Source organism: Mobula hypostoma, chromosome 26 (genome assembly GCF_963921235.1).
Source record: "Mobula hypostoma chromosome 26, sMobHyp1.1, whole genome shotgun sequence".
NCBI lineage: Eukaryota > Metazoa > Chordata > Chondrichthyes > Myliobatiformes > Myliobatidae > Mobula > Mobula hypostoma.
The window spans coordinates 25,916,402-25,942,789 of record NC_086122.1 but is presented as its reverse complement, the minus strand read 5'-3'; the positions used below and the strand labels follow the sequence as shown (position 1 = coordinate 25,942,789).

Genomic DNA, 26,388 nt, shown 5'->3' with positions numbered 1-26,388 from the left:
TGAAGGGTCTCTGCCTGAAAAGTCGACTGTTCACTCTTTTCCATAGATGCTGCCTGGCCTGCTTAGTTCCTCCAACATTTTGTGTATATTGCTTGGATGTCCAGCATCTGCACATTTTCTTTTGTTTGTAATTGGACCATACTGCTAGTGTCTTCCACAGTGAAGACTGGCACAAAATACTACTTCAGTTTATCTGCATTTCATTGTCTCCCATTACTACCTCTCCAACGTTGTTTTCCAGCAGTCCAATTTCCAATCTTGCCTCTCTTTTACACTTTATGTATCTGAGGAAACTTTTGGTATCTTTAATATTATTGGCTAGCTTATTTTCGTATCACATCTTTAACTTCTTAATGACTCTTTCGTTGCCTTCTGTTGGTTTTTAAAACTTCCTAGTCTTCTAACTTCTCATTAATTTTTCGTCTATTATGTGACCTTTCTTTGGCTTTGATTTCTCTTGTTAGCTACGGTTGGGTCATCATTCCTTTAGAATACTTCTTTCTCTTTGGAATGTATATATCCTGTTCCTTCCAAATCGCTTCCAGAAATTCCAGCCATTGCTGCTGTACCGTCACCCCTGCCAGTATTCTTTTCCAATCAATTCTGGCCAACTCCTCTCTCATGCCTCTGTAATTTTCTTTACTCCACTGTAATACTGATACCTCTGATTTTTGCTTCTCCTTCTCAAATTTCAGGATGAATTCTATCATATGATCACTTGCCCCTTAGGGTTATTTTACCTTTAAGCTCTGTAATCAATTCTGGTTCATTGCACAACATCCAATCCACAGTAGCTGATCTCCTAGTGGGCTCAACCACAAGCTGCTCTAAAAAGCCATCTGGTTAGCATTCTAGAAAATTCCCCTCCTGGAATCCAGCACCAGCCTGATTTTCCCTAACCTACCTGCATATTGAACTTCCGCATGACCCTTTTGGGCATGCGTTTTCTATCTCCCATTGTAATTTGTAGGCCACATCTTTACTACTGTTTGGGGGTCTGTATACAATTCCCATCAGGGTCTCTTTACCCTTGCAGTTCCTGAACTTCATCCACAAAAAATCAATACCTTCTGAGCCTATGTCACCTCTTTCTAATGATTTGTTTTCATTTTTTACCAATGCCGCCCCCTCTGCCTTCCTGCCTGTCCTTTCAATACAATATGTATCCTTGGACATTAAACTCCCAGCTATAATCTTCTTTTGGCCATGATTCAGTAATGCCTGCAACATCTTGACTGCCAACCTGCAACTGTGCTGCAAATTCATCTACCTTATTCCATATACTTGCCTCCTACACCAACTCTGTAGCTACGTACAGGTTTCCCTCGCTATTTGAAGGTACAGTGTTCCTACGAAACAGTTTGTATGCCAGAATGTCATAAAGTGAATAAGCAATTACCACTGATTAACATGGGAAAAATTTTTGAGCGTTCCCAGACCCAAAAAAATAACCTGCAAAATCATGCCAAATAAAACATAAAAACCTAAAATAACAGTAACATATTGTAAAAGCAGGAATGATATGATAAATACACAACCTATATAAAGTAGAAATACTTTTCTGCAGCACTGTCTAGCACAGCGAAAATCTCATGGAAGCACTCTTGGCAGAAACTCTCCAGTAACCTTTAAACTGTGAAGCTGCCAAATCATACCAAATAACACATAAAAATACACAGCCTATATAAAGTAGAAATAATGTATGTACAGTGTAGTTTCACTTACCGGAATCAGGAGGACTCTAATAAATTGCAGTTTCATCACAGTTAAACACTTGCTTATACGAATAAATCGCCTGTGATCTGGGCCGACATTTATGTGTCGGGCGGCATCTAATTAATTAGCATGTTTATTTCGGCTCTTTTCCTAAAGATGTGCTGGGTGCGTTCCAACTACTGCTGCACCACTGCATTCTTCACGGCCCGGTACCAGTCTGTGGCCCGGAAGTTGGGAACCACTGCTTAAACTCTGAAACTGCCCTCGCCTCAGAAACCGATCAAACCACCCATGACCACCTTTAAATTCCACTTTCACAACACTTTCATCACCATTGTCCAGTGCATTCTGTTTCAGCTTATTAAAAAGACTGACTGATTTCTCCTTAAGTATAAGAAAACTTAACGGAACACCACATTTTGTACACCCATCAATCCACTTAAGCAATAGACTTTCCATTTTATCCATTATTGGATGCCGACTAAGAGAGACCACTTTGCTACGAGCAGAACCAACAGTAACGTCAGCAGCTTTCAAAATTCTTTCTCTCTGCGTATAAGTAGTGCGAATGGTGGACGCAGGCAAGTTCAACGCATGGACAATGTCCTTACTTCGTTCACCATGATCGAAACGCTTAATTATGTCTACTTTTACACTAAGTGTACCACCCTTATGAGCTCTTTTAGACTTTTCCAATACCTCTGAACTCATCTTGCTAACGGATGCACAAAATAAGTCAAGATAAAGCACTTGTTTAAGCAATGCCAGCTAGGATGCAGTTCTGGGGGAGGAGCTTGGCTGTTCGGGCGTGCGCTGCCCTTTTTCGTAACAGTGAAAACACCTTCTGTTAGCGAAAACAGGTAACTAATGTAGTTCTTTCGTAACAGCGAGGTGTCGTAAAGCGAACGTTCGGAAAACATGGGTCACCTGTATTGGCCTCACTAGCATGTGGCATGGGTAGCAATTCTGAGATCACAACCCTGGGAGGTCCTACTGTCCATGCCATTAAGTGGATTTTCATGCTGTGGGACAAAAGTATGAGGGAGAATGAAACTCGTATGAAAAGTGAATATACAGATGTCCCTACTCAGCACATTGACAGCATTTGATGAAAGAGAAGTGATCCAGGTTTAAAAATCCTTTATCCGTACTGGCAAAGAGGGGGGAAAATGTCACACTAGAGCTGCAAAAAAACATAAGACAAGAGTTCAGAGATGCTGTGACGATAAGGTTCAAATGGATGGGTTAATTAGGAAGAGGGATGCAATCAAGGACTCTCTCAGGAGAGGGAAAGCTACAATTCAGTAGGACAAGCATCCTGGAGGCACTTGTTGAAAGATAAATCACAAGAGCAAATACAATGGTAATGGACGGACTGGAAAAATGGAATGGAGTTCTTGTAAAAGTAAGGGGGAAGTGGGGAAAAATGTACTCCTGTATGCTTTCTGATGCTTGCCTTCAACTCGGCCCTTATTGTCTGCCATATTAATTCACGATCCCAATCCCACTCTCACTTTGAGCAATCTGTCTGTGGCCTCCTGCAATGTATTAATGAGGCCCAGTGCAAATTTTAGGACCTGCACCTAATTTTATGTCTGGGTACAGTGCTGCCCTCTATCGAATTCTTGAAGATCAGGCAACTAGATTTCTCTCTCCCTCTCCCCCTCCCACTCCACGTTCTTCTCATCTGGGTCTGCTTGATAGCTGACATTTTGCAACCTATTCTGTTTATGTTCTCTACCTCTATTTCCCTCTCTTTGTCTCTCAGTTCCCAGCTAATGGCAGCCCTGGATTAACATTTTCATGGATATCTCTTTGCCCTACACCCCACTTTTTAGAGTCGTAGAAAACTTCAGGACAAAAGCAGGTCCTTTGGCCATCTAGTCTATGTCAAATCATTTAAACTGACTACTCCCATCGACCTGCATCGGGGCTATAGCCCTCCATATCCCGACCATATGTGTACCTATCCAAACTTCTCTTGAATGCTGAATTCAGGCTTGCATGCACCACTTGTGCTGGCAGCTTGTTCCACACTCTCACGATCCTCTGATGATGAAGTTTCCCTTCAAGTTCCTCTTAAACTTTTCACCTTTCACCTTTAACCCATGACCTATGGTTGTCCCACACAACCTCAGTGGAAAAAGCCTGCTTGCATTTACCTTGTCTATACCACTGATAATTTTGTATATCTCCATCAAATCTCCTCTCAATCTTTTATGTTCCAAGGAATAAAGGCCTAACCTATTTGATCTTTCCTCATAACTCAGGTCTTCCAGACCCGGCAACATAGTTGTAAATTTTCACTATACACTTTCAACCTTATTTACATCTTTCCTGTAGGTAGGTGACCAGAACTATACATACTACTCCAAATTAGGCCTAACCAATGTCTGACACAACTTCAACATAACATCCCATTTCCTGTACTCAATACTTTGATTTATGAAGGCCAACGTGCCAAAAGTTTTCTTTACAACTCTGTCTACCTGTGACACCACTTCCAATGAATTATGGACCTGTACTCCCAGATCCCTTTGTTCTGCCACACTCCTCAATGCCCTGCTATTCGCTGTGTAAGACCTACATTGGTTAGTCCTACCAAAATGCAACACCTCACTCTTGTCTGCATTAAATTCCATTTGCCGTTTTTCCAGCTGTTCCAGATGCCTCTGCAAGCCACGATAGCCTTCCTTACTGTCCACTACACTCCCAATCTTAGTGTCATGCACAGATTTGCTGATCCAGTTAACCACATTTTCTGCAACTGACAATTAAACTCTATTTCTCCTGTTTTATCAATTCTATCAAAGTCTTTTCAACCTGAAACATTATCTGCATTTCTCTTTCCACAGATATGGCCTAACCTTTTGAATGTTTCCAGTATTTTTTTTAATTTTTGTTCAGTATTTCTTACTAGATAAGCTGATTGTGGAGAACTTTTATGACTGTCCAGTATGATTATTGGAAGAAAGCTGAAGGAATGTATATATTGGAAAATGCATGCCAGCATTTGATTTACAATTTAATTTTTCAACTGCTACACAATCATTTAATTAATCCTTTTTTTCCATTCTGATACAGCTGTGTCTATTCTGTCTGAGGAAGATCTGGGATTTACTGGTCGCCGTTTTAACTCAAAGATGCAAGTGTACTCTGGATCAAAGATTGTTTATCTCCCAAAGATGATGTCGTTATTTGAACAGTGTATTCGAGTTCTTCAAAATAACGTGGACTGTAAGTCATAAATCGTTGGCAGAGATATGCACATGGAAGTATAGAAAATATAGCAGTACCGAGTAGTTTATTTCTGATAAGACAGTAGTTCTATACTGGAATTCTGTACAATTTGACATTTGTCTTTCAATACAACTGTTGGATTTAGACCTTTCCCATCTGGACCACGCATCAGATACAGTACATCATCATTATCCGCTGTGTCGTATGACGTGGGCAGTCATGCTTTTTGACCGTGATAGTTCATGACAAATTTTTCTACAGAAGCGGTTTTCCATTGCCGCCTTCTGGGCAGTACCTTTTCAAGACAGGTGACCGCAGCCTTTATCAATACTCTTCAGAAATTGTCTGCCTGGCACCAGTGGTCGCATAACCAGGACTTGTGATAGGCATCAGCTGCTCATACGACCATCCACCTCCTCATCACCTGCTCCTGTTGCTTCATTGGACCCTGATTGGGGGGTTGGGGGTCAGGGGGATGGGTGGCTAAGAAGGTGCTTGCCCAAGGGTGACCTGCAGGCCAGCAGAGGGAAGGAGGGCCTTACACCTCCTTTGGTAGAGATGTATCTCCACCATGTCCTCCCCACCAATCAAATACTACCAATCTATAGTTCACTGTAAATGTTAAATGTTAGTATGAGGAGACTACTTTGTGGGCTGTGTTGTTTCTCCTACCTCTTATGCAAGATTTGATTCATTGATTTTGTATGGTTCCACGTGCACTGGGATCTTGCATTCCTCACCCAAGTGGACATTAATGTATAAATTTTATCTGATATGGGGAACAGTGGATGTTCAACAGCTCTGTCTCATAAAACTGATCTTATTTTTGAACTCTAGCCTCTAATGACTTATTTCTCCCTTCCCCTATTGGGATGTGACTTCTTTGATTTGATTTTTGCATTTTTCCTGAATTGGTTGGTTAGCATACATTGGTGAAGGAATAACAAACAAATATACTACTTGTTTCCATTGGTTCAATCATGCAGAGGATGCATATTCAAAATCAGTTGAACAAAAGGAGGTAAACTGTAGAATAATGGTATCTCCTGAGTTCTGTTATACAAACATTGTACAAAAATGTAACATTTAACACTAGAACAGCTAAATTCCTGCCCACATTTTCTTTGTATTGGCTGAAGGACCATTTCTGTTTTAAAGCTATGAAAGCTGTTTACACCATGACATTTTGCCATGCTGGACAATGCATATTCAATGCAGACTGTCCTACTAATAAACCCCATAAAATAATAGTTACACCAGTATTCAGAATTCTACCAATTCAACAATTAAAGATGAGGTTTGTGCAAAGACCAGGTCACTTTGCTCCCTGTCAATTTCTCTTGTGTGTCATTGGAATAAAATCATGTTCCTCATTCATGAGACGATTGAAGGTAAAAATGAAATTCTCCTGGCACATCTAAAGACAATTACATGGCTTTTTTTTAAACTGACGGGACTGGCTTTCTCTAGGTCTGAATATGTTTTGACAACTTTCTTTCCTTTTTTTTTTGAGTTCTACATAGATTAGTTTTCATGGGTAATGGTTATCATCATGTGCATTTTCTGTTGACACATGATCCTAGATTGGATATTGGCAATAATGGCAAAATTTACAGCATCAGAGAAACAAATTAATTCAGCTTTACAAGATTCCATGATTTAAACTATCACACAATTGTATATCTGGAAAATCCCTATGTGCTTATTGTCATGAGGTACAGTTACTGTAGAAAATATCTTTAGATATTGGATTGTTTTACATAATAGCTGCTGTGTTTTCTTTCAGCTATTCATGAAGTTGGAGGAGTGCCGTTTGAAATCTTGGAGCCTGTGCTAGAGCGGTGTACTCCTGATCAACTGTATCGTATCGAGAACTGCAATCCAGTAAGTCTTTATTCTGAGTCCTAAATGGAAGTTGGCAGGAGTTTCTCTCAATAATACAGTTACCATTCTTATGCTTTAATTAAAAAGAAAGGTTACTGCTGCCTTGGTATTACTAAAATAAGCAAGTTAACCTTCTTCATTACACCACAGTCCTGGCTTTACATGTTTAACCAAAGAGAGTTCTGAGGACATGATTCCTTCAGATGTGGACAATACAGTATGAGATATTATTCATTGATTTTCAGACATTCAAACATTTTTTACTTTCCATATTGAAAGTTGACTTTTTTTTAAAGAGAGAGATTATAGGGAGAGGTGGATATTTTAGGTAACCCGATGTGGAGAATCATACATTTCCATGGAGATGGAAAAGATTTTTTAAAATTTATTTTGTTTTTATTTAATGCCATAGTGTGTTTTTTTAAACTAACTTTATGTAAATTACACTAATTTATACATTTTTGTCTCTATGAATGTCAGTGAATGGGCACCGTGAGCAGGAATAACATAAATAATTTGAGCTTTAATCTGCAGATCATTTATAAATGACCCTCTCATTATTACAACATAGAACAGTATAGCATATTAACAGGCCCTTCAGCACATGACATCTGTGCAAACCATGATGCCAAATTAAACTAAATGTATCATGATCCATATTGCTCAATTTCCTGTATGTTCATCTTCTTGTCTAAATGCTTCTTAAATGCCACTATTATGCCACCATTACTATTTTTGCTTTGGCATTAGCGAAAATGGCAGCTTTTAACATCAAAGTGCTGGATTGTGTAATAACACTTTTTATTGAAATCAGTGATGTATCTGACACTTGAAAATTTCAGCTTTGACAGAGGAGATGAGATAGTATTGAATGGTTGGGCAGGTGCCGTGTGGATGGGTGGCCTGTTACTGCTTCTGTTTTCCATGTAACAAGGAACTGCTGCAGTTTCCTGAGCCTCGATTGCTGAACTGGTCAGAAGTGTGAAAGGTTTGGAGTAACTCACATAAAAGTTGCTGGTGAACGCAGCAGGCCAGACGAAGGGTCTCGGCCGGAAACGTCAACTGTACCTCTTCCTAGAGATGCTACCTGGCCTGCTGCGTTCACCAACAACTTTTATGTGTGTTGCTTGAAATTCCAGCATCTGCAGATTCCCTCGTGTGTGAGGTTTGGGGTAATAGTTTTACCTAATGCACAGCAACATACCTTGCTGCAGGCTTCAGAAATATACTGTGTCAGACGGGCAGGTACGAAGAATGAAATTACTGTTTTCAAAAGAGCTTCCAAAATGTCAGATAGTCTGAACTTGCTACAAATGTTGCTATCAGACATCCTGAAGAGCAGAGTCTGACTAAGTTAGGAGATCTAGTAGTAACGCAAGTCATTTTTAAAACCCTTATTTGACATTTTCTACAAGTTTGAGAATTTTATCAGTTCTCAGCTGTTCTGTAAGCATTTGGACAAGAATTGTGCTGTGTTTGTAGGCTGATATGTAGTATTTCCATGCCATCTTCGTAATTTTTATATAAACATTCTTTTTTTGTTGTCATTTAGTTTGTGTATCAGACATCTGTGAATACATTAGAGGTTCTTGTTGCATAGAGTAAGACTTTGCCAAGCTTCTCTCTTCCCCGGCACTTTAACAGTCTAATTTGCATGGAAAGGCTTACAGTTCATCTCAAAGGCATCGACACTTGCCAAGTACAATTTTATTATTATCTTTAATTCTCCAGAACATTATTCAAGTCAACTTTGAGAGCAGAAACTTTGCACAGGAGAAAGCCATTCTACTTGTTCATTAGACACCCTGTTAGTACTTGCTAACAAAGGCTGTTAATAAATATTTGTAATGTGAGTACCTTTCTTAAAAATTATTTTTCATGCTGGAGATCAGCAGAGATAGATTGCGAGTTGACTCCGCTGAGTCACAAGGAAAGTACATGTTTACTGTTGTATTGTTTCTAGCTCAAAGTGAATTGTAAGTAATGAGCAGTATGAATAGTTACATTTGACACTGAGATTCCCAAATGCACAAGGTTGTTCACGTATGAACATTGACCATTATATTGGGTCACTGGTGTTAGAGAAGGTTTAAGGAAATCAACTTGTATGTGTGGGAATTTATTAACTTAGACTTGTTGTTATATAGCTTTGTACATTATTTAAAAAATTTAACCTAGTAAAATTGCACAGACTTTTGCCAAAATCTCTCAAAGATGATCTTGTTTTTAAAGGTTTTATTCTATTTTGTGTATGTGCCTATTTTGAAGATGGTCAGTTTATATAATTCTGTTAATGTGTGGCTGCACGTTGCTTTTCTTTGGCGGGGGGGTGTCCTTTTTGAGCATTCAATTGAAGAATAATGTGTGATCCACATTGATAATACAGACACAAGGGAATGCAGATGCTGGAATCTGGAGCAATAAACACTCCTGTCCCCCATTCCCAACAGATGTTGGTCAATCCATTGTGTTCTCCCAGACTGATAATTCCCAACTTAAGCATTTAGATTCTCATTTTGCTTTTAGAAGGTGTGAATGATGCTATTCAGTTAATATCACAACTGAAAAATGTCTAACTTTTTTCTGAGATAGGCTTCTTTTGCAGTGGTATATATTAAGTAAAAGGGAGGAAAATGACCTGTAGGAAGGAGGAAGGAATTTAACTCTGATGTGAAAGACAAATAGGAATGATGAAATAATTTACATTGGTGGCAAAATGGCAGTGATGGATGGTCAAATAATTTCCACATGTCTGGTTTTCTTAATCACAGTAAGTAATATGCAAATATCAGCAAATATACCTTACAAGAAGCCACAAGAATAAAGATAAGATTTTTGGGGAAACACCCAAGTTAAAAATGTATTTAGCCACAACACTTGGCAAGTTTTTAAAACATCTATTAGGATTAATGAACTCCAAAAAGAAAGTGTTTGCTTCATTGTACTCTAAATCCAAGAATGGCTAGTGTATGGTAACATGGTCAAGTATCCTCAAGTTGGTTAATTTCAAAATGTTTAATTAAATTTTAGAAATTTCTTCTAACAGGATTTTATTGACTGGGGTACGTACTCAAACTTATATCCATCGAAAGTCACATTTGACATAAAGCAGAAGTTGTGGCCTTGACTTCTTGCACATGTAATGTTAAAATATAGAAGCAAATGTAGTGCCAACAAACTGGGTCTTTGGACCTGGCACTGCAGAATATCTAAGCCTGAGCTTTGCAGTTGTTACTGTCCAAATTTGGTCTGACAACCATAATTTGGATGGCCCTGTTTTGCAGCTTTCCAATATACTCTTTGTTGCATACTAAACAAAATTGTTCAGTGTTCTTTTTTTTTACATATTAGACATTTGTTGAAGAGACTGATCATCTGTGGTTGAGGCACTGTAAGAGAGACTTTAAGAACCAGGACCGACAAGAGTTTGAGTCATGGCGTGAAATGTACCTACGTCTCCATGATGAACGAGAACAGAAGCTGCGTGCGATAACTCAAAGTATTAGTTCAGCTCATGCCAGCAAACCTAAAGGTAAAGAGCGTTTTTCGGACATGCATTGTTGTTAGCCTATCACGTCAGGTTCTTCGTTTTGTTAAGCTATAAAGAGTAACAAATTCCTTTAGTTTTTTTTCTAGTGCTTCAGTGTAGTGTACTTAAAACAAAATGTTGAATTATGCACACTTCAGCTGTTGTAATTTACCATGTTACTTTGATCTGGAACCCACTGTGTGAACCAATTTCCACCATTCTTTACAAAGTAAAGTTCAAACTAAATTGGACATTCATAATTAGGAAAAATTAGCAGTCTTGAAATGTAACATTTGGAGAACATTTTCAGAGATCTGGTAGAGATATGAACAGAAAAGCATCTTGTGCAATTATAATTCCATTTCATTTATTTTTTAAAATAAAATATTCTGTTACTTTATTCTGAAGATTATAAAGTTGATATTATTAACTTTTGCTCCAAATGACTGACTCCTATAATTCTTAGAGCAGCATATCTCATGCAACATGGAAATTAAGGCAACTGGTTTCTGAATTTTCTTTATATAAATCTACTTTGCTTCATGCTTTGTTGATGCAGAATTATTAGGTGATTTACTTAGTGCTAACCTACATCTCTGCAATGATTGGATTAAGAAACGGCATAGGCAAGGAAAACTATTTATGAAATGTATGTATACTATGAGGGCCAGCTTTTATTTTCCATCTCAATTAAAGAGATTGCAATGGTGAGTCTCAGACCTGAACTATGCAGTCTATCTGATGAAGCTATATCTGTTCTGCTGTTTGGTAGGACTGTGACAAAAAAAGTGCCGGTGTATTTTCAAGAAAGTATATTTGATGCCTAAGGGATTTTGCAACTGTCAGTCTTTTGTTCTTGCTCTCTTGTTCTTTTTGAGTGGTTGAGATCCTGAGTTTGAGAGGTGGTGAACTTGCTGGCCTTGAACAGTTATTGCAGTGCATTTTGTGGGGAGTCTACAGTGCCATTGTGGTGACCCTGTGATGTAAGGAGTGATTGGAATGGAAGATTTAACTAATTACGCTGGATACTTTTCTGGAATAATGTTGAATATTGTTGGTGAGTAATCCATCATTCAACTAACTTGTCCCTTAAAAAGGGCTGTGAGGCTTTAGAAAGTGTGGTGGTGAATCTCCTGCAGAATACAGCACCTAACTTGTTTTTGTAGCCCTGATGATGGGGATTTATGAGCATAACTGAAATTGAATGTCAGGAAGAGTTTAACCACCTCTTTTGAAGATGGTTATTACCTGGCTTGAAAATTATTTGCTACATCTTGGCCCATGCAATATTTTTCCATTTTTCTTGCCTTTGTCCTTTTTACTGATTGAAGTAATGTTGTCCAGGTCTGGATTACTACATTTTTTTTTAAAGAGGGTTGTAAATGGCATTAAATATTGTACAATTATTCCTTCTTAAGATCTTATGATGGAAGCAAAGTCATTGGTTAAAAAGCTGAAGATGATTGGGCATGGCTGCTATCTTGTTGAATTACTATGCATCATCCATTATCCTAGGTATCACTAAGTTAGTGAAGAGTTTTCCCTTTGATATTACATTATTAAGGCTTTCTGTCACTATGCTTGTATCTCTGCAGTTCAATTCTGTTGTCCTTATTTGACCCAACAATGATACAAGGTTTGGAACTGAGATGTCCTGGGAACCAGGGTAGTAAGAAGGAATAAGCAGGATGTCGGCAGTGAGTGGTTCCTCTGGGCACTGTCAGTAACGACCTTGATTTGAGAATTCACCAATGAGTCCATGTTATCCTGCCTCTTATTGTTAGCTCTGCCAGTATGCTATTTGTAACTTGCTTTTGATGTGGACATTTGGAGTGCATTCAATACTCCTGCTACTCTACGCTGCTGGGAACTCCCGGAACCACACCAACCCTACTGTATACCTCGCAACACACATAAAAGTTGCTGGTGAACGCAGCAGGCCAGGCAGCATCTCTAGGAAGAGGTACAGTCGACGTTTCGGGCTGAGACCCTTCGTCAGGACTAACTGAAAGAAGAGCTAGTAAGAGATTTGAGAGGGGGAGGGGGAGATCCGAAATGATAGGAGAAGACAGGAGGGGGAGAGATGGAGCCAAGAACTGGACAGTTGATTGGCAAAAGGGATATGAGAGTTTCATGGGACAGGAGGCCCAGGGAGAAAGAAAAGGGGGAGGGGGGGAAAAACCAGAGGATGGGCAAGGGGTATAGTGAGAAGGACAGAGGGAGAAAAAGAAAAGAGAGAAAAAGAATGTGTATATATAAATCAATAACGGATGGGGTACGAGGGGGAGGTGGGGCATTAGTGGAAGTTTGAGAAGTCAATGTTCATGCCATCAGGTTGGAGGCCACCCAGACAGAATATAAGGTGTTGTTCCTCCAACCTGAGTGTGGCTTCATCTTGACAGTAGAGGAGGCCGTGAATAGACATACCAGAATGGGAATGGGACATGGAATTAAAATGTGTGGCCACTGGGAGATCCTGCTTTCTCTGGCGGACAGAGCGTAGGTGTTCAGCGAAATGATCTGCCAGCCTGCGTCGGGTCTCACCAATATATAGAAGGCCACATCAGGAGTTACGGATGCAGTATATCACCGCAGCCGACTCACAGGTGAAGTACCTCCATGTTGTCACCTGGCATAGGACATGGAGCCTGGTGCAGGCTAAAGGGTATGATGATGTGATATAATAAAATCTGTGCCATTAGACATCGTACTGTTAGAGCTGTATTTTAGAGGATGAGCTAGATAGGATTTGTTTATTGATTCCGAGCCTGGTGACTAACCAAGTTCTCTGCTGCGTGGTTTATTTGCATTTTATCAGTTGTGTTTTTTTATGTTTGTTGCGCTTTTTAGAGGGAATTTGTATTGCTGTGAACTAGGATGAGAAGGCATGGCAGATGCCTCTCAAAAGAACATGATGATAATCTAGTAGTTTCATGGTCACCATTGCAAATACAAGTTTTTTTTCTTCATTTCAGATTTTAATCAGTTAGCTAAATTACTAGCTGCTGTGGTGGATTTGAATTCTGTTCTCCAGGTCATTGTACAGGGACTCTTAATTACTACTTCATAAATTAATGACCCTGATGAATTCCTGCATGTTTTTATTGACTTTCGTGATTCGGAAAGGAGATGATACAAAATTAGTATAGTTTACAAGTGTTGCTTCTTAACTAACTAATTTTGAGATTCTAATTCATCCTAAAATGTCATGAATTTTGTCATTATTTACATAGAAGTAGTATTTTACAAATTAACCTATTGGATGTGCATATCCGATTTGTTTGATTTGATTGATCTGCCTGTTATGCCACTGGTGTTTAGGACAGCAATGAAGGTCCTCCATCTCTGGTCATGTTTAGGACTTCCAGTGGTGGTCAAGGCTTCCATCGTGTCAGTAGCTTCCTGTTGGTTTTCACTACTGTCAGTCATGCAGGTCCTGAGTGGAGACTCAGGAATACCGTCACACTCAGATGTAGAAGGATTCTCCGTTGCTGTTTCCGTAATAAATTTTGGTTTACCCTGAGCTGAACCCTTGAACCTGGAGGACCAGTGAACCACTCTTAGTCTGGCCTTTTCCCTTTGACCTGTTCGGCATGGGTGACCCCACCAAGAGCCAAAGCACGAAGCAGTGACCCCAGCCAACACAGCTCTCCGGGTCGTTGAGGCACGCAAGCCTCCAAACCCAATGACAATGTTGTGGTCCTCTTCAAGGATCCAATATGTGATGAATGTGCTATCAGCCCACTGAGCCTAATGTTAAAATTCAATCATCAGAAATGCAGATTGCATTCTAATTTTCAATAAATATTTCTCCTGCTGGGTAAAATTGTCAATTGTATGTATATATTATAAGATCTGGAATATTTCAACAGAAATGAGATGTGTGCAGTGGATGAATTAGGTGGCTCCAAGTACTAAGTTTCATGTTCTTTATAAATAGGCCGTCAGGCAAAGCTGGCCTTCCTAAACACGGAGGTTAAACCACCGAGAGATGTAAGGCGCAGGCAGGAGAAGCATGGGACTGGAATGTCTGTTCCGGCACCCCTAAGGTGATTCTATTGTTTATTTTCTTATAATGCATGTAAACTCTTAATTTGCAAGTCATACCATTAACGGTAATATTCTTGTCCAACTAAAAATGATGTTTGCATTTAATATTACAAGATTCTGATAAGGCTTCAGAGTTGGGATTCAAGGAGGAGTGTGGATGGTCACAGTCTTGGGGTGTTGGTTATGACACTTAGGAGAGAGATCAGCAATTTCTTCATTCTGTGAATTTCTCTCCCTCAGAATTCTGTAATTGAATATCTGACCAAGTAATTGAATACCTGCCAAATCAAAACACATTTCCAGAAACAAAGCCATGGAAGGATCTGGGGAGAGAATAGGAATTGAGTCTGAAGACCAGCAATAATAATACTGAAAGGCCAAGCAGGTTCAAAGGGCTCAGTGGCCTCCACTACCTTGTTATATTTCTGTGTTTATATTATTTTGTCCAAAAACTTAAATTTGTTTTTATTTCTTATATTGTGAAACTTCAGACCCTCAATCTGTACATTTTGTAGAATGAATCAGGAAGTTGAAGTTAGCCTTACTTTTTAAATGTCTTAAAACTGTTTTCTATAGGATAAAGGTGCAGAGTCAAATAGGAAACAGTAGCAGTGGGGGAGGAAACCAGTCCTTTGATGGTCCAGGGCCTAGTTCCAGCCATGGCTCCTCAGCATCAAGTGTGGCAATTCCCAACAGTGGAGGAGGAATCCATGAATCAAAGAAACAAGTCAAAAGTAAGTTATTTTTTAAATAAAATGTATATGTTCAAAGTAAATTTTATTATCAAAGTATATGTATGTTGTGATATACAACCTTGTGTTCATTTTCTTGTTGGCCTGCTCAGCGAACCTATGGAATAGTAACTAAACAGGATTGATGAAAAATCAAGCAGAATGTGGAAGACAACAAACTGTGCAAATGCAAATATAAATACATAGCAATAAATAACAAGAACATAAGATAATGAGATAAAGAGTCCTTGAAAGTGAGATCATTGGTTGTGGGGACACTTTAGTGATGGAGCTAGTGGAGTTGAGTGTAGTTATCCCCTTGTGTTCAAGAGCCTGATGGTTGAGGGGTAGTAACTGTACTTGAATCTGGTGATGCGAATTCGGAGGCTCTTGTATCTTCTACCTGATGGCAGCAGTGAGAAGAAAGCATGACCTTGGTGGTGGAGATCTCTGGTGTTGAATGCTGCTATCCTATGACAGTGTTTCGTGTAGATGTGCTCAATGGCTGGGAGGGCTTTTCCCATGATGTACTAGATAGGGTCCACTTCTTTTTCTAGGATTTTCCATCCCAAGGCATCTCCACTGCACACCCATAGAAGTTTTCAAAGTTTTAGATGTTATGCTGGATCTCCACAAAGTGCTGAGGAATCAGAAGCACTGCCATGCTTTCTTCACAGTCGCACTCGCATGCTGGGTCCAGTACAGGTCCTCTGAAATAGCAACACACAGGAATTTTTAGATTATGAAGACACGCAGTCCTCTTTTATTGTCATTTAGTAATGCATCCATTAAGAAATGATACAATATTTCCTCCGATGTGATATCACAAAACACAGGACAGACCAAGACTGAAAAAACTGACAAAACCACATAATTATAACATATAGTTACAACAGTGCAACAATACCTTAACTTGATGAAGTCCATGAGCACAGTAAGAAATTCAAAGTCTCTCAAATGCCCCGCATCTCAGGCAGACGGGAGAAGGAAGAAAAACTCTCCCTGCCATGCCACGACCACAGTCTGACTCTGAGTCATCCAAAAACTTCGGGCCTCCGATCAGCTCTCCGACACCGAGTACTTGAGCGCCATCTCTGTCCGAACGATTCGACCTTAATCTCGGTCGCCAACAGCAGGCAAAGCCGGGGATTTTGAGGCCTTCCCTCCGGAAGATTTCTGACCGCGCAGTAACGACAGCAGCGAACTGGCATTTCAGAAATTTCTCCAGATGTTCCTCTGTGCTTTCACGTCCGTCTCCATCAAATCAGAATTGTCCACGGCCCCTATATAACGGATACAATATCATTTTTCACTGGAGAGCTGCGCACGCGCGGCGTGCTGCTCTCTCTCCTCACGCCTAAATTTAAAGTTGCCTACCCTCTCCACCTCTGATGAAGACTGGGTCTTGGACCTCTGGTTTCCCTCTCCTGTCGTCTATAATTAGTTCCTTGGTCTTATTATCCTATAATTAGTTCCTTGGTTATATGACATATAAAGTTTTCTGCTATTCGCAATCCCTTAATAGATGTTATTTGAATGATCGGCGATTGCAGAGGAAGAAACCTTTTTGCACAGTAAGATATTTGACCCCAGCATCTGCAGATTATTTTGTGTTTAAGATATTTGGATTCAAGTTTGGTAATTGTTCTCTGGAACACGGAGTTGCAAACTGGATCTCTGGATAGGCCCATTGCATGATTTGCATCAATTATCTCCAGTCTAGTCCCCAAACTATAACCTTCAGCAGTTGCTGAGGGGAAAAGAAAACTTGAGAATAGTAGAATTTTTATTTCATGTTTTAAGCATAAAATTTGCTTAGTTATTGTTGTTAAAAAGTATTGATAAGAATCACTTTTTAAAAGTGTTAGAACAATGGAAATGATTTGTATTTTACAAAGTGCGTTGTAAATGTTGACATTAAGTTTTGGAATTGCTTTGTCTAGTCACATCCTATTATTTCTAGTATGAGGTATCAATAAATACAATTTTTGATTTTGGGAAGTGGAAGACTGTGATCAGAGATCAATTAATTCCCGAATGTTGCAGACAGTTATCCTAGTTTACATGGGCTTTTCCTGGTAATCGTTCTAAACGTTATATTAGCAGAGGCGGAGGTGTATGTGGCTTCTTGTCTTTAAAGCTCAAAGAATGTTTGGTCTGAAAACCAAAGCCATGTGATACAAAAACTGAAATACTAGTGAAGATCACCAATACCCTGTCCTGTCCAATCATGCAGATGCCATAGCCAAAAAAAAAGTGTACCAGCACTTTAATCTTTCGGGAAGCTAAAAAATTTGGCATGGCACAATTGACCCTCACCAATTTTTTATAGATGCACCAAAGGAAGTATCGCAGCTTGCAAACAACAGGAATTCTGCAGATGCTGGAATTTCAAGCAACACACATCAAAGTTGCTGGTGAATGCAGCAGGCCAGGCAGCATCTCTAGGAAGAGGTGCAGTCGACGTTTCAGGCCGAGACCCTTCGTCAGGACTAACAGCCCTGACAAAGGGTCTCAGCCTGAAACGTCGACTGTACCTCTTCCTAGAGATGCTGCCTGGCCTGCTGCGTTCACCAGCAACTTTGATGTGTATCGCAGCTTGCAGTTGCAACTGATTTGCCTGTGACTGACAGAAACTACAGAGTTGTATATACAGCTTAGCACATCACGAAACCCAGCCTCCCCTCCATGTACTGTGTCTACACTTCCCACTGCCTCAGTAGAGCAACCAGCATAATCAAGGACTCTAACCACCCTGTACATTCTCTCTTTTACCTCCACCCATTGGGTAGAAGATGCAAAAATCTGAAAGCACATACTACCAAGCTCAAGGACAGCTTTTATCTGCTGTTATGAAACTATGTAGTAACTCAGTTGTATGACTAGATGGATTCTTGACCTCACAATCTACCTCATTGTGGTCTTACATCTTACTGTCTGTCTGCATTGTACTTTCTCTGTAACTGTAACAGTCTGTTATTGCTGTTCCCTTGTTCTACCTTAATATACTGATGTGACAAAATGATTTGTATGGATGGCATGCAAAACAAAGTTTTTTTTCATTGTACATGTATTGTACAATTGCACTGTTACTAACTGGTTCATTAGTAACAATAATCAACCAGATTACTAATTTAATTAAAGATAAACTTCAGTTTAAATCGTATTTACAATTTTTACTTTCTTTTGTTTTCAGAAATTGCACCAATGATGGCAAAAACAATAAAATTTTTCAAGAACCGTTTTAGTCGAAGGTAAATTGAATGGGCGAAAGATGGACAGAACAGTGACATCACCAGCTCCTTAAAGTGCTGTATCAACTGTCCCATTCTGATCCATTTTGTGCTCGAAAACACAAGGGTACAATTTGCAATACCAAGAACTCAAAAGACAGTATGTGTGCTTGAGATGATGCCGAGAATTACATCTTATTTTTTAAAAATATTTTATCATTCTACATTTTAGAAGCAGAAATGTAAGCTCTTCTCATTAGAGCATTGAGTGTACTTTTATTTTAGGATGTTCATGTATAAACAACACTTGGGCCAGCCTTGTTGCACAAATTGAATCACTATTTTTAAAAAGAAAATCCCATTACGTTTTAAAATTTTTTGTCTTCACAAAGTGAAGTTAGTTTTAATGGCAGCAGATTTCAGGCCCAGTCAACATCAATGTTACAGTATTGGCGTTAAAATGTTCTTTCCCTTTTGTTCTTTCATATCATCTTTTACTGTTGTGCCAATCTTTTTGTTCTCATGCTAGTATTTTGAACCAGTTGTTCCATTGGGTAGAATGAAATAGGTCATAAATTACATTGACACTGTGGATAAAGGAATGCAGTCACAGAAATAATTAGTGCCATTTTGACTTTTTTTTTCTGTGGTAACATGATTTTTTTTGCTAATAAAGTCCTTGTACTGTAAGTAAATATGTGACATTGACAAGTATGTTGGTTATTTTCTTGGGGCTTTGTCCAGAAAATGATCATGGATTTTTATTTTGGATTTGGGTATTTTATGTTTTGTGGATGTGGAGGGAAGCATATAAAATGATAAGACAATTTATTAATTTGCTGGTATTTGCTAAGACAAAGCTTCAGGATTTCACCATTCGTTTCAGTGAATGTTTATCTTGGCATTAGGATGGCTATATTTTCTCTAGGTCTATTTGGGATTATTTAAGTTGCCCATTTCACCGACAACAGGATTGATGTGATTCATTAAAAGCACTAATGTTAATTCTGAAGTGACACAATTTTTTTAAAATGTTGCTTTATCTTTGACAACTATAAGTTGATTCATATTCTGCAGGCAGATTCCCGCCCATGGAATCATACCAATAACACTAAATTTTTTCATTTGTTGTGGGCATAGGAGGGTGGAGAGTGGAAATTGCCTATCTCACTTGCAGGTTACACAGATGAAAGTCCTGGTCTGTTCAGTAAAATTTGCCTGGATGTGCATTTTGATTAATGCTGTTGACATAATTTTGTTAAGCAGTGCGACGCACACAAAATGCTGGAGGAACTCAGCAGGCCAGGCAGCATCTTATGGGAAAGAATAAACAGTCAATATTTGATGAAGAAGTCCTGATGAAGGATCTCGGCCCGAGACATTGACTGTTCACTCTTTTCCATAGATGCTGCCTGGCCTGCTGAGTTCCTCCAGAATCTTGTGTGTGTTGCTTTGGATTTCCCTCATCTGCAGACTTTCTCATGTTTGTTAAGCAGTGTGTGTCTTTGTAAATGCACTGTGAATTGATCTAGGTCAAACCCAATTACAAGACACAGTTACCCGGCAGAGGTCATCACGAATATGTTGAAAACAGAGTTTCAGATCCTACACCGATATGGTGCTATTTTAGTGGGTGCATTATGTGAGAGGAAGATGATATGAAATAAATATGAGATAGATATTTAAAGAGGAAATATAAACATTTATTTTGAGGGGATGTGAACAAATATTTAACAATGTTATAAAGAACCATTAATATACCATGGAATGAATGTATTTATTGTACATTGTATGTAGAATCTCAAACAGCCAGTTTAGATTATGCAATTACAGTTATGGCAATGATGCCTAATTGAACTATGAACTTCATCACATATGTGCTAAAAAGACAGTTATTAAAAAATCAGATCTGAGGCTCAAGTTGCATCTGTTTTTTAAAAAAAGTATAAAATGTAACCGTGTGTTTAATTGGATGGGCACAGTGTTTTCCAGGAATGGATTCAGATGACTATTGTAAATGATTTGAGTTTGTTTCATGGATATATGATGTCTTTTAAAGCTACTCAAGGTTACTATTTTGAATCTGGGTGTCCTTTATTTTTACATAATATCCTCGACAATGTAACTTTTATATCTTTAAATCCTCTCTTCCATGTATTATTCATTCATTCCCAACCAGGTATGTAGCTGTTTCTAGTTCTGAAAATATAAATCTAACTACTGAAAAGTGCACTACTTTGTTAACATGCTTCTATTCTAGTGTATCTTCTTGGCAGGTAGATTACTCTGCCTGACATGTACCCCACTGCCAATATGACTAAGATTAGAAGGTTGCTTTATGGAAAGTCACAGATTCAGTGGCAATTTGACCCACCCTGTCTCGACTAGGCAAAATGAGCTATTTAAGCTATTCCCACATCAAAGATCTTGCCCTGTGGTCTTATGGTATGCATTTCATATTCACCCAGGAACTTGCAAAAAGTGGCAGATTTCAGTTACTATCACTCATTCAAATTGTAATTCGAGACTCCTGCCACCCTCAAAGTTTATTCCCTCATTCCCCTGTATTTCTACTAGTTAATTTGATTCATCATCCTGTAGGCATTGACCTCTCTATTGAGGGAAATGGGTTCTTCCTGTTCAATATGTCAAGCCCTTTCAATTTTAACCACTGTCAGCTGGGAAGAAGGCTTTGGCATGATGTTCTGGTATTATATTGCTTCCTTAGAGTTGATATTTAAAGCATTTCACTTATTTCATTTGACAGCAATTTTTAGAGTGCTGGTGCTGGATATTTTAAAGTAAACAACTGGGAGAACACATGTTGGATGATTTGTTTCTACAGTAGAATAGTTATTACCAATGCTCATGCTTGTCCGTCCACACCGTACGTAGAAACCAGTAGCAGCATTTCCACTAAATAGAATGAAAACTAATCTTTATTTTAAAAATATGATAGTACACTTAAGAAATACTGAAATTTCTGAACTGCTCCTCCTCCTCAAAAAGAAAATTTCTACATTTCTTTGTGTTGTCATCATGATATAAGTCTGATTGGAAGAATTGTGACACTTTGGCATCTCAGCTCCAGGTTATGTGACACTTTTCATAAATTACAAGTATTGTATTCTCATAAAATAAATGAAAAAGGATATTGAAATGTACATAGTTGGCATTAAACTACAGGAAGTTAAAGTGTAAATATGGGATTACAGGTTATTCAAGTCTTTTTTTATAGCACATTGTCACCAAGTACTTCTGTTAATTTACTTTCAAAGGGTCTGTTATATGTTAATTCATGTCCCTTAAAATAGGATGTTATATTACCAGCCAATTCGATAAATTTTAGTTTCCTCTGTTATTGGAGAATGTCTTCATCAAAAATTGACTCCTGCTTTCCTGATTTTAATTACTTGTCCACCTCTTGTATCTGCGAAGCACCTTGCGTTTTATCTAAGTAGACATTGTATACCTAAGGTAAAGGTGTACATTGCAAACTTCAACAATGAGCAATTTTTTTTCACTATTGTTTCAGAGGTAAGGACTACAGTGACTGAACTCAGGTATTGTCAACCAAATATCTGCAAATGGATGCAATGTGGTGGGATTGTTTAGGAGGGAAAACAACCTAAAGAAAAAATAGAGTATTATTGCAGGAGGCTGGTCAAGTAATATTCTTCCTTTAACTGTACACCAAATGGTACTTGGTGTTAAATATATATTAAGTATAATATTGGACCAAATAAACCTTTATTTTAAATGTCTTACATGTGTTTTACAAAGAAATATCATAACATTAGAAATTATGATTGTTACGAAGCTGTTTTTTCCAATATTAATTTAGTCTAATACTAATTAAACTTTTGGGTTACAATGGATTAGAGATGTATGGGTAATAATTTTCTTTTATCTGGTCACAACAAAGTAAAAAGATCAAATCTGGTCACAGACATGTTTTAATTTCATCTGATTTAACATGACTCTTGTGTTCCTTTACTTTTTGTTTTGGGCTGTAGGGTAACCTTTAAGTGTACTGTGAGAAGTGAACTGGACAATGTCAGACCCTAATTGTTTTGATTCTGAGAACTGAATATCTTTCTGAGTTTCTATGCTGAAGTTTATTTAAATTGCCTTTTTCAATAGTATCTAAAATTTAAATATTACCAAAATTTACTTTGGAGAATTTCCAAGAACATCACTTAACTCATAATTTGTTTAAACCTAAAATAGTACTCTGGACAAGATCTCTAAAGTGTATTTACGTGAAAGTAATTTTAACAATATATTATAATTTTTGAATACACTGAAAATTAAATTAGTTGGTTTCTGAATTTTCTGAACAGAACTCTTCCAAACTGGATGTTTGTTCTTTAAAAAATATTCAGTTAGGACTAATCTAGAAACTCCCAGCTGGGGCTTGTGAATAAAACTTGTGTCTGAATAGGACATTTGATGTATTGAGGAGGATAGTATAGTTACTTTGGAACAAGTAGGATTTTCACTTCCCTACAGCTACAATGTCTGCAGGGCTAAGACATGGAATTTTCACCGGTGCATTTGGGACAAACTAAAATTCATCAACAAATTTATCAATACAGCAAAAGAGTCTGAAAGATTTGAGAACCAATTCTTGTAACATTGTTGGCACATTAGATTATTTTGCTTAGGGCTTAAATTTTTGCTTTTTTCAGTGTGGCTGAAGATTTCATAGATAAATATGTACAAAGCTTCCTTTCAGTTTGATTTTCATTGTATATTCATACACAGTGGTTTATGGTGGTTCTGAGTAAAGAAACATGTATATTCTGAGTTTTTTCTTGTTAAATTATCAATGCTGGTGAAAGTGTGAAAATATTCAAAGACTTAACTGTATTCTTTGAATAAAATGAAAATATGAAAAAAATAGTTGATTTTATAGGTCTTCATAACTTAGATGATTGATTTCTGATTATTGAAGAACATTTCACTACTGAAAGCCACATCAATCAGTCGTATAATTACAGTATTTGGTTTTAGTTAAAGACCGAAATTTATATCCATAAAGTATAATCAGTTAAAATCAGTTATATTGGGAATCTCTAAGGCTTCCTAGTTGGATTCCTTTTGTGTATTTAAAATATAACATTTAGAATTTTTTTCAAATATTATAGAAATTACAATTTAAAATCAATAATTTGTGTATTTTTACACAAAGATTTCAAATATGTATTTGAAAGATTCTGTATTGGAAAATTTGAATTAGGTGAAAACTTCCTGGCTGTTTTGAGTAAGCTTAAGTTGTGAATGCATTGCTTTTCATTTGAAGTTGCATTTTTATGAGGAACTATTCCCTTTATTACTTTATCTCACCCCTTCCCTCCCTCTTGACCACCATTGCCAAGTTGACTGTCTGTCGTTATAATTCTGCGCACTTCTGCCAAGCCAATGTTATATAAAGGTAATGTTGCAGCTATATAGGACCCTGGTCAGACCCCACTTGGAGTACTGTGCTCAATTCTGGTCACCTCAGTACAGGAGGGACATGGAAACCATGGAAAGGGTGCAGAGGAGATTTACAAGGATGTTGTCTGGATTGGGGAGCATGCCTTATGAGAATGGTTGAGTGAATGCGGCCTTTTCTCCTTGGAGCGATACAGGATGAGAGGTGACCTGATAGAGGTGTACAAGATAATGAGAGGCATGGATAGTCAGAGGCTTTTTCCCAGGGCTGAAATGGCTAGCACGAGAGGGCATATTTTTAAGGTGCTTGGAAGTAGGTACAGAGGATATGTCAGGGGTAAGTTTTTTTATGCAGAGTGGTGAGTGTATGGAATGGGCTGCCTGCGGTGGTGGAGGAGGCGGATACGTTGGGGTCTTTTAAGAGACTTCTGGGTGGATGCATGAAGCTTAGAAAAATAGAGGGCTATGGGTAAGCCTAGGTAGTTCTAAGGTATAGTAAGGACATGTTCAGCACAGCTTTGTAGGTTTGTGGTTTTCTATGTTTCTATAAACTGAGTAAGAGACTTAACTAGTTGTGCAGGGGCTAAGGATCACAGTGAAGCTTAATGTAAGAGTCTTTAAAATATTTTTTAAAAATCTGGGTATTGCTGTCAAGACTATATTTTATTGCACATCTTTAAGTGGCTTTGAAGTGGTGTTGAGTAGTCCTTTTTGTGAAGGTATTCTTGTTGGAAGTTCCAGAGTTTAGTAAGAACAGTAATCGAAGGACTGGTAATAGAGAATTACATAGATTCACATCTTTCTTTGAGAATAAATTTTTGTTTCTTTGAAAGAGCAATGCGTTATTTTTCAAATAATTCCCCAACTTTAGATTTCCCTATATTTGGAAACTTCCGCTCAGTATCCACTTCATCAAGCAGCCTCAATCTTGTATTCCAATACTTGTTTCACCTCATTCATGCTAAACTATGAATATAGGTTCAATTTTTCCTCATACTCTACATCAATCCCTTCATCCCAGGAATGAGCACAGTGATTATTATCTGAAGTGCTTCCACCTCATTTATGTTCCTGTAGGAAACGAAGCTGCAGCACTGTACATAGCTTATAGCCTCATTTGTGGGTTGTCACCCTGTTTTGTATTATAACTACCTTGCCTTGCAAAAATCCAAGCATACCTTCTGCATTCCAAATTGCTTTTTGTACCTGTTTGGCTGTTCAAAGCAAATTATCAAAGTACATCTGTGTCACCTGATACAACCCTGAGATTCGTTTTCTTGTGGGCATTCACTGTAAATACCAAGAAACTGTAGAATCAATGAAAGACCACCACCCCCAACTAATATGCAAAGGAACCGTGCAAATACAAAAAAAACATTAATAATAAATAACTATTCAATAAATATTGAAAACTTGTATGAAGAGGTTTAGTTCCTTTTACAATTCAACATTTTGTAGTCGCTACCAATGAAATTCAGCTATTCTATTCTTCACACCAAACTAGGTAAACCTGTTTACCTTTATTATACATTTGCTAATTTTTTTTTTTGCCCAGTCATATTCTGTTCTCTCCCCCCCCCCACTTCTAACTTGTTGTTTTGTATTATCTTTAATTTAACCATAGAATACTATTCAGCAATAGCCTACCGTCCCTTCATCTAGGTAATCACTATTATGATAAATTGATAAATACATGATATCAGCTCCAGTGCTGATCCCTGTGGTACCCCAATGATACATTAGGTTAACTGGCCCTTGGTTTCCAGCTTTCTGCCTACCTTCTTTCTCAAATATTGCTGATAGAGATGTGCTTTTCAGAATTTTGGCGGGTGACAATCAACACATTCACTACTGCAACACACAGTGCTGGAGGATCTTGGTCAGGCTGCATCTATGAATGGAAATGAGCAGTTGATGTTTCAGGTTGAGACCATTCACCTGTATTAGAATAAATCCTGATATATTGATGTTGCCTGATCCACTCTCTTCCCCCAATGCTTTAAGTGATGTTCTGGATTCCAGCAACAGCAGTCTCTTGTGTCCTTATCCACTATTGTTGCATGCACTTTCTCCAAAACCCTAGGAATGAGGGCTTGTAAGTATTGTAAGATCCTGAAATTATACAGAAGGGAAGGAGGAGGAGAAGAAAGTTGTTGGAGGGAAATTAGGTTATTACAGGACTGTTACAAGTTCTGCTAACCATGTACACTCAGAGGCCATTTTATTAGGTACCTCCTGTACTTAAGAACATGGCCACAGTGTATGTTGGTGATCTTCTGTTTTAGCCCATCCACTTCATGTTATGCATTCAGTGATGCTTTTCTGCCACCACTGTTTTAAACTGGCTATTTGAGATACAGCTGCCTTTCTGTCAGCTTGAACCAGTCTGGCCATTCTCCTCTGACCCCTCTGATTAACAAGGTATTTTGGCCCACAAAACTGCCACTTACTCGATGTTTTATTTTTGCTTTTCCGCACCATTCTCTGTAAACTCTGGAGACTGTTGTTTGTGGAAATCCCAGGAGTTTCTGACATACTGAAGCCACCCCATCTGGCACCAACAATC

The 26,388-nt window shown here is 38.3% G+C and overlaps 1 protein-coding gene across 1 annotated transcript in view; it reads left to right on the top strand.

Moving 5' to 3' along the window:
• The window catches only part of eloa (elongin A), a 71,732-nt gene extending 48,515 nt beyond the window's left edge, over positions 1–23,217 (top strand). The window contains exons 6-11 of the mRNA XM_063033559.1: positions 4,801–4,953; positions 6,743–6,840; positions 10,192–10,372; positions 14,310–14,418; positions 14,996–15,153; positions 18,347–23,217. Coding sequence (XP_062889629.1) covers positions 4,801–4,953; positions 6,743–6,840; positions 10,192–10,372; positions 14,310–14,418; positions 14,996–15,153; positions 18,347–18,408 — 761 coding nt within the window. The 3' untranslated portion in view covers positions 18,409–23,217. The remainder of the gene's footprint in view (positions 1–4,800; positions 4,954–6,742; positions 6,841–10,191; positions 10,373–14,309; positions 14,419–14,995; positions 15,154–18,346) is intronic.
• The last annotated feature ends 3,171 nt before the right edge of the window (positions 23,218–26,388 follow it).